Consider the following 13055-nt stretch of genomic DNA (forward strand, 5'->3'; position numbering starts at 1 on the left):
GGAATACGTGGCACACGACATAGTTCCGGGTGATGCAGATACCCTGAAATGACGGCACCTGGTGCATATATCTCGCCGCCGACGTGCATCGCAAGGCTCGCTGTTCGGTGTTGCTCTAGTCTCAGCGAGAAGGCGCAGAAAAACCGTCATAAGACCGCGACACACGCTCGACGGAGGACGGCTGAATCAGAGGTGACGGGTGCGGTGGCGGGTCCGGTTTTAGAGTAGATACACATGCAAGTAGCCTGTCGACGTCGCTGCAGAGTGTCTGAATGCTTGTAGCCAGAGCTCCGCGTACACGGGCACCCAATTTGCGTCAACGATGGACGCACGGCAAGCACTGGTATTTTCTAGGTATACGGGCGTGTTGATGAATGATTACTATGGGGTGTTGGAGGACCATGCACGTTGTAACTGGGTGTGTCCGTGACACTCGATTGTGAGGAGGCCCGGAACACACTTCCAGCGCATAGCTGTCCGCGCACAGGAGCATGCTCCCCGCACGCGTAGAACCGCGCCTACCCTCACTCCAGCTAGCGGACATCCGTGGCGGCTGCCGCGATAGAGGCTCCTTGGTGGAGCTATGCTTTTTGAGGTGAACAGAGTGTCTTGTCGAGAACTGCTAAGCCGAAGGGGCTACACTTGAATAGGTTCCGCTTTGTTGACTGTGCGGTTAGCGCTGTACTTGCCCTGGAGCGAGATGTGCTCTTGCATTCACGGGATTCTAACTGCCTACTCTGCCGTGGGAGACAGAAAACTGAGTTGTTTCGTCCTGCGTTCTACGTGGAGCAACGAATAGCTTGGGAAAGCCCTCGAAAGTGGACGAACATAGAGGCGAAGGAGAAGCTCACACAACAATAGTGTTACCGCTGTTCAACTCGAGGGCGGTCTTCTTAAGGTCATGTGACATGAGCAGATTGTAGCAAGGTCTTTAAAGGTATTGTTCTGCTTCTGTGGTGGTGATCGCCCTTTCCGCGGCTCGTTCCCTTCTGCCTCGTTCGAATAGTGAGTCGAAGGCGGGAGTGCGACTGCTCGTGACTCAGGTGATCACGAGCTCCTTTCCGTCTCAGGCATCGACTCTCGGTGTTGGATAAACACTGGAAAGGCTGCTGTACCAAGGGGCACTAGAAAAGCCAGGCAAAGCCGGGGTCCTTCATAGAGTAACGCTTCACTACCTGGAGTAAGGCGAACGGCAAGGAGGCAAAATGGCATGCGAGCACGATGAAGGCAAAGACATAGGAGCTGAAGCTGCACGTTCCTCGCGGCCTGGGGAAGGAGCCGCATGCTGCGTTAGTGGGACTGCAGAGAGTAAAGTGTATGGGTCGTGGTCGTCGTCTCTGCTTTCCTCTTCTGAAGAACTCCCTCCGGGGATACAGTCTTTAGAGGCGACCGCAAACGCAAACTTCGTTGAGCCTGACGCTCGCTCTCGCTTCTGCATCTTCGTGCGCTTAAGTGTGCTCTGCGCTTCTCGGCGTGCCTTCACTGTTGCCCTTCCGGCTGTTCGGCCCTCCGTTCTGGCCCCCTCGCTGCCCTTTTCTACCTTGAAAGACTGTCGCGACTTCGGCGCATCTGCGTCCGCACTAAGGGGCGACTCTGACAGTATTTGCATTTTCCGTCCGCCGCTGTTTATTCCTCTGTCCGTCGCGCGCCTCCGAGACTCACCAAGAGTCAGCCGGTCCCCTGAAGTGTCGTCGCCTGCTCCCTCTCCCGTGCAGGCAATCTCCACGTGAAGCATCCCCGCGGGTTCGGTTTGTCGGGCGTGCGAATCCATTTCACCGCAAACTGGCTCTCTCTTCCTTGTCTTGCGCCTCAGCGTGGCCTGGCCCCCCGCCATGCCAGCGGCTGCTTTGTGTGGCGTTGTGGTTCCTTGGCTCTTCGTCGTGCCGCTCCGCACCTCGCGTCCTAGACGGGCGACCGCCTTCCAGTTGGCGTGCGTGTCTGGCCTTCGCGGGGAACTATCACGTGAGCTAGAGCGGGCCGAGTGAGACGAGACCTCGTACAGGGGGACTGAGAGGGCGATCATGTGCTTGTTCTTGCTGTTGAAACAGGCCAGCGTGGCAGCGCTCCACGTTTCGAGCTTTCCGACCGCGAGCAGCGCCACGGGAGACCAAGGCGAGGTGGGCACCGCGTGCGTCCATCCCCATGCGGCGAGTGCGTCTTTCGACAGGTCGCCCTGCGGCTTCCGCTGGTTTTCGCACGCCGCCCGGCACCCGTCAGAGCCCCTGCAGCCGGCGGAGACTCGACAGGACTGACACGCCTTCACTTGTGCCTGGCTCGATGCACCCTGAAACAAGCTGCGTGTGTCTGTCGCTTCTCTCTCAGTCGGGAATATACACAGCAGGAAGCGGATGGGCTGGCGGAGCAGCGCGGCCGCAGCCTCGGCCTCTGTCGGAATCTTGGGCGGCGACGAGGTAAACGAGAGGTGGGCAGGCGCTGAGGACTGTCGTTTCAAGGACAGCAGCATGCGCCGAGCCAACGACGGAGAGGGTGGACCGAAGCTAAGGGTATGGCGACTAAAGCTGTCGAAGCGAAAGCTGCGACCGTCGCGTTTCACGCACGGCGCCACCACCAGAGACTCCTCTACAAGCGATTCCATGGCTAGCGCCTCCTCCACACTTTTCCCGGCCCCCCCCCTGAATCGCGAAGACTCGGTCCTTTTCCGGAATTTCGCAAAAAACCCGTCACAGCAACAGGGACGCTGCAGCAGACAACCAGCCGCGTCGCTTGTCGCACCGCGGTACTGAGTCGGTGAGACACTGTAAAGTGAGAGATAAACATATTCAGGTGTGGACGGTTAGCTTCGTTGCCGAAGGGACGAGATGGAAGTAAGACGCGAGAGTAGGGGGAGCCCGCTTCTGGACTAGCCGTTCCCGAATACCTTGCCCGAAGGCGAGATATCGATATTCCATACTTCATAAAAGAACGACGAGCGACCTCAGAGTGCTCCCCTACTGACACATGTCCTACTGTGTCCATCGCTTGTTCGTGGTGAGGGCCTCGCCCGTCACTGCTCGTTCGCGCAGTGGAGTTTTCCCTGTCGCAGTGCAGAAGTGGGTCCCCAGCGCACAGGCGTAACCACGAATCGAAAAAAGAAGACGACAGCCGTGCTGCGTCGCTCGATCCATCGTGGTCTTCATCCATACTTTCACGATCTCCATCATCTGTGCATTCTGCATCTCTTCCCGGCAGGCTCTCTTCTTGCCTATCTGCTAACCTTTGACTGTGTTTGTGTTCGCGTCGATGCTTGTCCTTTCGTCGATCGATCGTGGGAATGGCTCGCATGCACCCCGAGTTTGGGTCCTCTCCGGGGATACCGCTTCCACAGCTGCGAGCTGCTTCTGTCTGGCGTCCCCCGACACCCGAATATCGTCCCTCTGCGCGGCCGCTCGCTTCTCCACGCCTCGCGAAGGCATCTGAGGCGCGCCGCTCGCCTAGCGGATCACGAACAGACCCCGTCACGGCAGCCCCCGCCTTGGAGAGTTGGGTCATAGCCATGACCAAAAGAGCGACATTGTCTGCATTCCTGGGGTGACTGAGTGGTGTGTTCTTGCCCACAGGTGAGGCATATTCATCCGTCGTTTCGTCACCGCTACGTGCATCCTTCTGCAATCTCCCACGTAGCCCAGACTCGATCGCCCTCGTGTTCATGGGTGGCGCGTCGACCTCTCGCAAAGCATGTTGAGCCGTCTCTGGTGCGACTACACCAGCCAGCGAGAGTTTGGACTGGTGGTGGCGGGGAACGCAGCCTAGATCGCCGTGCCCACTAGCGAATATCGGTGCCTCATTCAGTGGCCTGGATCCCCTACTTTGCTTGCTCGCTGTTCCTCTCCACGTTTGCTCGTACCCAAGTCCATCTTCGCCATCTTTACGCACAGACTGCATCTTGTCCGGAGACACGCTCAAGCAAGCGCCTCTGTCCTCGAATGGTAACTGGGCAAACGCGGGGCGGATCTGCAAGCACGACAACGCCGGTTCGTCCGCCGCCCCCCCTTCTTCACAGGACCCGGGAGTTGTCACGAAAACAGTCAACGAGGCAAGGCGAATTGCTTCTTCCTGAAGACGAATCAGCTGCTGAAGCTTCCGCTCTCCGTGTTGTTTCATCGCGTCGAAGTGTCGCAAGCGTATGGCGCTGTCTGGGCCGCCTTGGCCTAGTGCCGCCGTGACAAAGTCATCTTCGTCCTGCCAACACATCATCGAAGATGCGTAAGGCCTCGCTCGTGAAGGCGGGGAGGAGCGTCGCGAATCGGCAAACCGATGCTCTCTGCCGAGCTCGAGACGCCCCCTAGGAGAGCAATGGCTGCTGGTGCCTAAGTGACAGGGGGAGGGGGGGGGGGGGGGCAACCCGTGGCGTCTTGCCGACTGCGGCAATTGTGTGAGCTGTCTGACACGACGCCGGATTTACCGACGTGGAGCGACAGGTAAAGTTATTGGCATCAAACTAGAACCCCCGGCAAGCTGCATCTGCGAGTGCAGATTGAACTCCCGGCTGAGTGGCAGGCTGCAACCCGAGAAGCATGTGCCCTTCTCAGCGAGTGGGCACTTCGTAAAGAGCCGCAGATGGGAAACTCCAGGTTTCAATGGGAATAATAAACCCTGTACGCATTTAGCGCAGAAGAGTGGCACGCCCGTCAGCTTAGAATTGCCTAGGGCAGGTCATTCTTGGTAGCTGACCACCATAAACGACGCGGCAAGTCTATAACGCAGCGCATGAGACTGAATCTGCCCGGCACCCGCTAACATCCGACGAAAGCGACGGTCGCGCTCCAAAATGTGCACGCTGAAGTCTGTGCTATTGAGAGTTTCGCAGGGTGAAGTCCCACACAGAAGCAAGAATATGGCTGGTTGCAGCGCGGTCTCCGACATGTTTAGCTTGTTCTACAAAGAGATGTGGAATAGCAAGGTGAATGGTGTATTCCTGTCATGCCAACGCCTGGCTCAGGAAATTCATCCACTAGAAATCTGAGGAAGGCGAGGCGTCTCCAACGGAGAGGCAGAATTATCTTGAAGGGACACAACTGCCCTGGCGCGTTCACCTGCTTCTGCATACGCATGCATTAAACACAGTTATTTTGTTCTGCTATATATTCTTAGGAGGGATACAAGATTTGAGTGATACCTACCCTTTGCGTTCTTGTAGCCCGGGACCAAGGTGAACTCTTCAGACTGCTGGAGACGGGGGAGAGCGATCCAGAGTGCCTCAGCCCGGAAGAGGCTGCGCTACTATGCAGCTGTTGAGTGTATGTGAAAAGGGTTGCTTCGAGCTTTTAAAGCGCCGTGGGACTCCACTTCGCCCCTTACGGTTTCTGAGCACGCAGTTGTCCAGGAGGAGGCAGGTTGCTTCCCCGGCGACGGCGCATAACGTAGACAACCCGAAAAGATCATCCCGCCCTGGACGCAATTTTGGAAGTATGGAGCGGTTTTTCAACACTAGATATTGAGAAATGCGAGACCGATCCATGCGCTGCTGTCTGTGGCACGCTCAGACGCCCTCTGTTAAATTGGCGGTGCGTTTCATGGACGAGCGATTTCGCGCACCAGACGCGGTGAATCACAAGGGACCTCTCTCTGGTGGGACGAAGAGCAAAGTGCTAGCCAGCAGCCACCGCAGACAGATGAATACAACATCCAGAACTACAACGAATGTCCATTTGGCGTCAGACAGCGATGGCGACATCAGTTGTTCTCAAACACTTCCCTTGTGAAGACAAAGTGTGGTCCCAGCCGAGCACACGGCGACGGCGCGGTGAGCGCATGCGCTGTATGGCTCTGCAATTCGGTATGAATTTTATATGCAAGCCAGTGGAAGACCATCCAAAGCTAAGCGAAGCTCCACAATTTGTAATGATAAGTACTATATGACAGCGATGTGTGCTGCTGCTTCTCGCATTTCCCCCGGAGGTGACGGTCAACTCTCAGCTGCGTTGGTAAGCATGCAAGTGCAGCACACCGGAATTTCGCGAGCAACACCGATGTAGCGAATCTAACTCCGTGCACTGGACGCAGGACCGAATTCCGTTCTACCACGGAATTCCATACTGCGTCCAGTTCTCTCTTTATAGCAAGCCTGAATTCGCAGCGCCGTAGTCGGTACTCGTCTTTGAACGTATTATGGGGAAAAATGTAGCGCCTCCGCACGGGCGACCTACCAATACCCCGAAACCAGAATTCACAAAGGAGAAAAGCCATGAATCTGATCCACCCGCATGCACAGCGCCGGCCCACTTGTCGTCAGTTGGTTGCACAGAGAACATCTGAACATGAAATAGTGGCGTCTTCCGCGTCTGACCGTGACTGCTAATGATTTTGATCAAAAGACGAGACACCTGCATCTGGAAAAATCAGCAATCGGGAGCAGCGTACGCTGCACATGCTGGACGACCCCCTGCAATTTGCAAACAGAACAACTACGTGTGAGAATGCACGGAGCGTCCCATAAGAAAATAGTTCAGGTCATCCATCCGTTGAGCGCGGAATTGAGCGCTGCTATATCATGGCTACGCGCAGCCACACGCTGGCTTAGCGCCAGACCGTGCACAACAGTCAGGGTCGCGACGCCAGTTGACGAATGTTTCCTTCCATCAAAAACCACACAGCTTCGCTCGCCACGCAAGGAATCTGCTGGAAGCCTGCTGCAGTGGCAGCGGCTCCAGCGTGCCGGCGCTGGGGTAGGAATGGGAGAAAAAGTGTACCATTCGTGAGTGGCGCAATTGATGAAGGACACGGGCACGAATCTGCCTCCACAGTACGCATGACGACCCGTGCAGACAAGCCCCAAAGGCGACAAGCGCCAGCGAAGTCTTCAAAAGAAAAATTCGCCGCAGTCACCTTCCCACGGCCGCGAACGGGCATCGGCGCCTCTTCACACCGAATCAAAACCAGCCGTTGAAGCCCCGAGGCCCGGCCGCGTGACACTGTCGACATTCCTCTGACTGCAGCTGCCCCAAAGTGTCTGCATGCACTCCGAGACGACTATGGAACTCGACTCGAAGGTTGAGCTTGGCCTGCTTCCTTCTGTTGACCTAGAATCGGATGCGGCTCTGGCGAAAAAAGGTTCTGCGGACCGCAGGCCGGAGACTCCGCGGCGCCGCCAGACTCTTTCGGCGCCTAGGGAAGCAATCCACGCAGGACAGGGATGGTCGCTCGCAACTACAAAAAAACATACAGGCCTCGCAGATCGTCGCCCGCTACCCGTGAATCCAAATCACTCGTTGCTTCCACCGCGAAAGGGAGATGAAGGCGGCCGAAGAGTTGCGGACTGCCCCTGGCGTGCTGCAGAGGCCCACTGTCTCCACACCTCCTGTTGCGGCATAACGGCGAGGGCGAAGTCTCTAAAGCCATGCGAAAATTGCTGCAGCTGCGCAGGAACACACGACCAAGAGACAACCATGTGCACGCACTACACAACCCGCAGTTCTCGCAAAAAAGGGCTGTAGACACCCATACGCCTACAAAGGAAACAACCCACCAGATAAGCCAGCCTTTGCCTGAGTGCCCGCTTGCTCGCAGATGCTCAGCTGAACAAGAATCGACAGTCTCATATAAACCTTCGTCTGGCAGCAGCGCTGTTCCGAGCATAACAGTCGAGAAGAGGCCGGACGCGACTTTGGCAGGCCACTGCATTCAAACATAGCGAAGACGGAGACTCTGCGTCGTGAAGCGAATCCCCACCGATGCGTTCGAGTCATCGTTTACCTGCTCGCGCAAGACGACGCCCCAGCTGGTTGGCAACATGTGAAGCGCTGGCACGCGCTGCGGACACCCATAACAAGGAAAACCATGTAGGCTGTTCCTGGGATACGCTGTGTGGTAGGAAGCTGCCCTAAGCAAACGCCACCCCGACAGCGACAGCATCTCACAGATAATTGAAAAAAGTCGCAACATGCATTACGCGGGCGGGGCGGGGGGGGGGGGGGGGGGGGGGGGGGATGCAGCCACCAGTGGACGCTCCACATGGCGCACGACAGCCTGCCATGCCAAAGCACGCTTGACAGCCGAAGCGAGATCACGAGAAAAGATTCTGCATGCACCATAGGAGCATCCAGGGCACTCGACAGGACACCGCGTACGGTTCATTCCTCTCGCGAGTTTTAACGCACACCCGGCGACCGCCGTCTACACGGTGGCAGGGGACGCTTCAGCGAAGTGGTACGCGCGGTGCGTATCCGCAATGGACGGACAGCGAAGTGACTCTAGCCACCTGACGACAAAGCTGCCGCTAGAACAGGACGCCGAGGCTGGCATTCAGTGCAAATGACCGGCTCCTGGCCGCGACTGATTCGCCACTGCGCGACAGCAGCCACACTGAACGGCACCTGTCATGCCACACGGAGGCCGCTTTGCGCGTTGCCTCGAGGATCGGGATCACAGACCGCGGCGCACCAACGATGTCTACACGCGGATCCTACCTCCGTGGAAGCAGCGCTGACTCCTCGAGACGCGTCATCGTCCCCCTCAACCGGCACCAGCAGCTCCGGCGCCGCCCCTGAGTGTCGGTTCGCCGTTGAAAGAGACGGAGAGTCATTTTTGAGAGAAAACGCCACACACGCACCAAGCGCCAGCAAAGGAACCGCGACCCCGCCGCCCACCTGCACGCATCGGATACACACATCGAGACTTTGACAACCGGTGGATGCAGCGCTGGCAGCGTGGCATTCCATTTCGACAGCGCCTCGATTTTCATACGAGTGGCGTCGCGTGAGCTGCCCTTTCCGGCGTTTCAGCCGCCCCCCACCAAACTTTCCGCAGCCAGCGGAGTGGCGTGTTGGGAAGGAAGCCTGTCCTTCCCGGCGCCTGGGCACTACAAAAAGGTGTCTGTGCTGTGGAGCCAGTTGCACCACTTTGTGGTAGTAAACAAGCAGATGTTGGTCGAGAAGAAGCAAGCAACAACTCCAAAGACGCCAATCAAACAAACATGAAGGATGCAAACACGTGGCTCCACTAGGCCTGTCTCTGCACCTGACGTCTTGCCATTTCTGCCGACTGATACTCCGCGGCTGCGGGACCCGTTATAAGCACAGACGTCGCGTCCTTCGAACGCAAGCAGATCAATGAAGCTACCACTCAGGGCACTGCGCCAGCCTCACTGTTGCGGTCTCGCGCGCGCGACGGCGACTCTACACTACGCCTGCATGCCGCGTTTGGCGACGTGGTTCACTTACGAGGTATTTGAAGGCGACAATGCGGTTGCTCAAGGCGTCAGGCCGTCTAATCTGATACGCGATATCTGCATATCTCCGGCCCACTTCCCTCTCAACAGTCCGTACGGACCTCCAGAACCACCACGCGGTACTTCCTACTGCGACACCTAACAACACCGGGTCCCGTCGTGTGGAAATCGCATGAGCAGACGATGCGGTCTCAGAAGAAGGAGAGAGAGAGCTTGCAGCCGACTCCCGGGCGGGACTTTTAGAAGAGCTACAGAAGCCACGAGTCACGCTGTCGTCTCGCGGAGACGCGGACGAGCTGCTGTAGATCGATGCTCGCCCTGAGATGATGCTAGCTACACGGTGGAAAAACCACCGAGGCCCGTAACTTGATGGATGAACTTGGCAAGAACCGTTGTCTGTAGCTCTGTCTCCGCCCCCCTCTGAAGGCCTCTTCGTTCCTACCATATTGCTTTTGTCGCCTTCGGAAACATGGAGAGCCGTCAACTCGACAGATACCGCGGAGGGGGACTCCGCGGAGCACTCGGCCGCCACTTTGCGGCCTTCATCAAAAACGGGCTGCATTGTATCGAACAGCTAAAGGCGGACCGCGATCAGCACGGCTCTGGGCCGGATGGTCTGACTCCAACAACGACAATAGAAGACGTGCGCCAGGAAGTTTGACGCTACTATTAACATACTCATAGCAGTAGCGGCTGCTAGAAACGAAACCGCACATTGCCACAGAAGCAGGCGGACAGGATGACCCAGCTACCGCAAGTCATAGCCGCGAGCGGCGCAGCAGCATCTCCTATCCCTGGACAGACACAGGCGACGGAGAATAGACTAAGCGAAAGACCAGGTACAAATCAGGAATCAGGTCCCCAACACGCGTTGACAAGCAATCACATGCAGCTGGCGGGTGAGTTCCGCCGCTCACGAAGGCGGAGCTCCCGAGCAGTCCCGCCCGACCCCAATCGGGTTCTTGTTATCTAGCCGAAATGGCCATGCTCTAGCAGCTTGATAAATTTCAAAACGATGTATGGGATGCCCCTGCCTGCGTCGACTGCTTCGGCCCCTTTTCTCGCATACGCGGAGGCACGTGCATGCGGTCGCCGCTTTGCATGAGACAAACCTCGTTCTATCAGCAAGGGCCTACCCACGAGTCTCAAGAACACGCTTCTAAGCCAACACGCGATATTGTGTGTCGCTGCGGCCACCGGTTTCCCTGAATCAGCATTGAGAGTATGCCGCTGGAAAGTAGGGCGGCTACCGGCAAACCCGAGTGAGGGGGCCAGGGGGTTACTTGGCGCCGGAGAGCGCAACGCGACGATATGAGCGACGCACCAGCGCTATGGAGATGAGCCAACCGCGACGACTGCTGTTTTTTCCTCCCGGGTTATATATTGTCTGCAGCTACCCCGGACACGGTTCTTCTTTTTTCTGTGCCCTTCCCGTCTGCGGCACGCTTTGCGAGGCCCGGCCCCCGCCTCCCCCCCCCCCCCCCCCCCGTCTCCCCGCGCACGTGCCCACGAGGGTAGCTCTTTCGTTACCACCTGCCTGTAAACTGGTCGTCAAATGTTTCGCTGCCTCTTTTTGGACGCTTCAAGGTATTTATGGGTCTGCATAGAGAACCGACAACAAGCGGTACATTACCGTAGCAGCACTGCAGCCTTTCAACATGTGGAGTGCAATTTGGGACTATCGGCTACCCGAAGCATTTCACGTCTGATAAAATCCAATATTTTTTCAACAACTATCTAATAATTGGTTTATTTTTTATTCTTTTCCCTCTGATTTTCAAGAGATACAATTACGAAAAAAGTTTAGTATTTGTATTACGAAAAAATGCCAAAAATTGTTGTGGACGCGAAAAATTATTGAAAGATATTAAACCTTTTAAATCAAATTATGATGTTTCAATGGTCAAATTAAAAGATTCTCTATTTTGTAAATGACCTTTTATTGATTTTTGCTGCATTCGCTCAGCAGTAACTGCGGGAGAGGGATGGGGGGTCGCACTTGCCCTTCATTAAGGAACTCCCTTGCGAGCGCATGTCGCTAACAAGTCTTCTCTGCAACTGCTGCGGGTTTCCGCAGCATCAACATTGACACGACGTATTCTGTGGTTGGCTAGCGATTCAACAAAATCGTACCACCTCACGCCTGTGGCAAGGCTCAACAACCCAAGGCGTCGCCATGCACCGAAAGACGCCGACAACGTCTGAGGGTTCTTCGGCGTCCAGGAAGTTGATTGCTTTTTCTGCGCTACCGTGCTTCGTCATTCACAACTTCCAGCAACAGAAAGCGCTGTCCCCCCTGCTCCGGGTCGTACGTATCCGCAGATTTTGTACCCCGAGCGTGAGCGTGCACTAGTTCACCGTGTAGCATTCACGGCGACTCACAGTGGGCTTTACACTGCGTCATTCAAGCGATTTTCTGTAACACTGGCGCGAATGCATGCAAGATTCGACGAAGCGTCTGGTGTCGAGGCCGAGTTTGTTGGACGTGCCAACCAAAGTGAATTTCACCAACGCACATCCACTGCAGGCTGCAAAACACCGATCGACCAATGTGAACTGTACCACATCATCCCTCGGCCGCTACAGAACAAGTCTCATCACAACAAAAGAACCCGCAAGTACACATGACGACAGTTGGATAGCATAGTGAACACAGCGATATCGAACGTTTCGCTGCGGCGTTTTAGATGTATTCCGGCGACACTATCAGGACGAGTCATCCCACAACGCAATAGGCAAACGCGCAGTGACCGTTTTCTTGACCTCGACTTCACTAAAAGAAAACAGCCAGGCGACACACCCTGCCTAACATAAGCACATCAGAACCCTGTGCATATTGCATATTGCAATGTCATGCTGCCTCACCCTTCGTTGCTTCAATCGCGCATGGCCTTGTTTACGGTGATAAATCAAATATTGTGTGCTCTTGCACCCTCCTCCCAGAAATTATACCCGACGTCACGTTACTTCATTGCAAACGGATACAAGAGCGTTCCATCAGGTTTCTTAAAGGTGCCTCTGCGACTCCCACTGGTGGAGTGATTCGCCAGCAAGCACAGGATTCAGTCTCACTAGAATAAGTCAGTATGTATCCCGTATCAAGAGAACAAGTCTTGGGTGCCTATCGACTATATAAATAAGTGTCACGAATCAATGCGCAAGAATATCAGCAACAAACATCAGAGGTTTCAACGCATTTCCCACATGCTATGAACCAACACAGAAGAATGTGTGAGAATACACTCAGCCCGTGACCATCAGACCCCCCTCCAACCATCGAATAACAACAGCGTAGTTATCAGTGTTCATACGTTCAAAACAACAACGGCACTGATACGTGGCGGGCAGAACCACCCAGCGGCCTCCAACTCAGTGCTTCGATCCCCCCAAGAAGCACGAACCCCTAGTTCCGTGAACTGCCGGCTCCCCGGAATCTGCCGGAGGAGAGAGCAAGTTGGACACGGGTTGTAAGGACCACGTCGTCTCCCTGTCGTTCAGAGTCTCCTCTGCTGCTGTGAGGTCTACTTGTGTTCTAGAGGGGCCCGCTGCACTCACAGAAAGGTCGAGAGGCGCTGCCAATTCTTGCACATCCCTTGAGGATGTGGTCAGATCGCCCGCCTCGTACTCTGACATGGGGTCGTCTTCGAGGCCACCTTCATCGGCGGTCGAGAAATCTGCATACCAGGAATAGACCTCTTTCCAGTATGCATCCTCTCCGGGTTGTGCCGGCGTCGGCGCCGTCCGAAGATCCAACCGCATCGCCACTCCTGTAGGACCTGACTCCACCAGAACCGTCTCGCTATCGGCACTGTCTATTTTGACAGGGGTATCGGAAACACGGCGAACAGCAGCCGGCCCCACTACCGCATCAGCTATCATGGCACTGGCA

At 55.9% G+C, this 13055-nt stretch overlaps 2 protein-coding genes across 2 annotated transcripts; both read right to left on the reverse strand.

The window, feature by feature from the left end:
• Positions 1–1171: 1171 nt before the first annotated feature.
• Positions 1172–9728, reverse strand: BESB_046850 (uncharacterized protein; the record flags this gene model as incomplete). The annotated part of the gene is made up of 9 exons (XM_029363136.1): positions 1172–2756; positions 3215–4179; positions 4672–4875; positions 5299–5388; positions 6147–6329; positions 7295–7354; positions 7693–7749; positions 8406–8585; positions 9159–9728. 9 exons carry the CDS (start codon positions 9726–9728, stop codon positions 1172–1174), a joined length of 3894 nt encoding a protein of 1297 aa, XP_029220502.1.
• A 2807-nt stretch (positions 9729–12535) lies between these two features.
• On the reverse strand, positions 12536–13045 carry BESB_046860 (uncharacterized protein; the record flags this gene model as incomplete). The annotated part of the gene is made up of 1 exon (XM_029363137.1): positions 12536–13045. One exon carries the CDS (start codon positions 13043–13045, stop codon positions 12536–12538), a length of 510 nt encoding a protein of 169 aa, XP_029220503.1.
• Positions 13046–13055: the final 10 nt, after the last annotated feature.

Source organism: Besnoitia besnoiti, chromosome III (genome assembly GCF_002563875.1).
Source record: "Besnoitia besnoiti strain Bb-Ger1 chromosome III, whole genome shotgun sequence".
Taxonomy (NCBI): domain Eukaryota; phylum Apicomplexa; class Conoidasida; order Eucoccidiorida; family Sarcocystidae; genus Besnoitia; species Besnoitia besnoiti.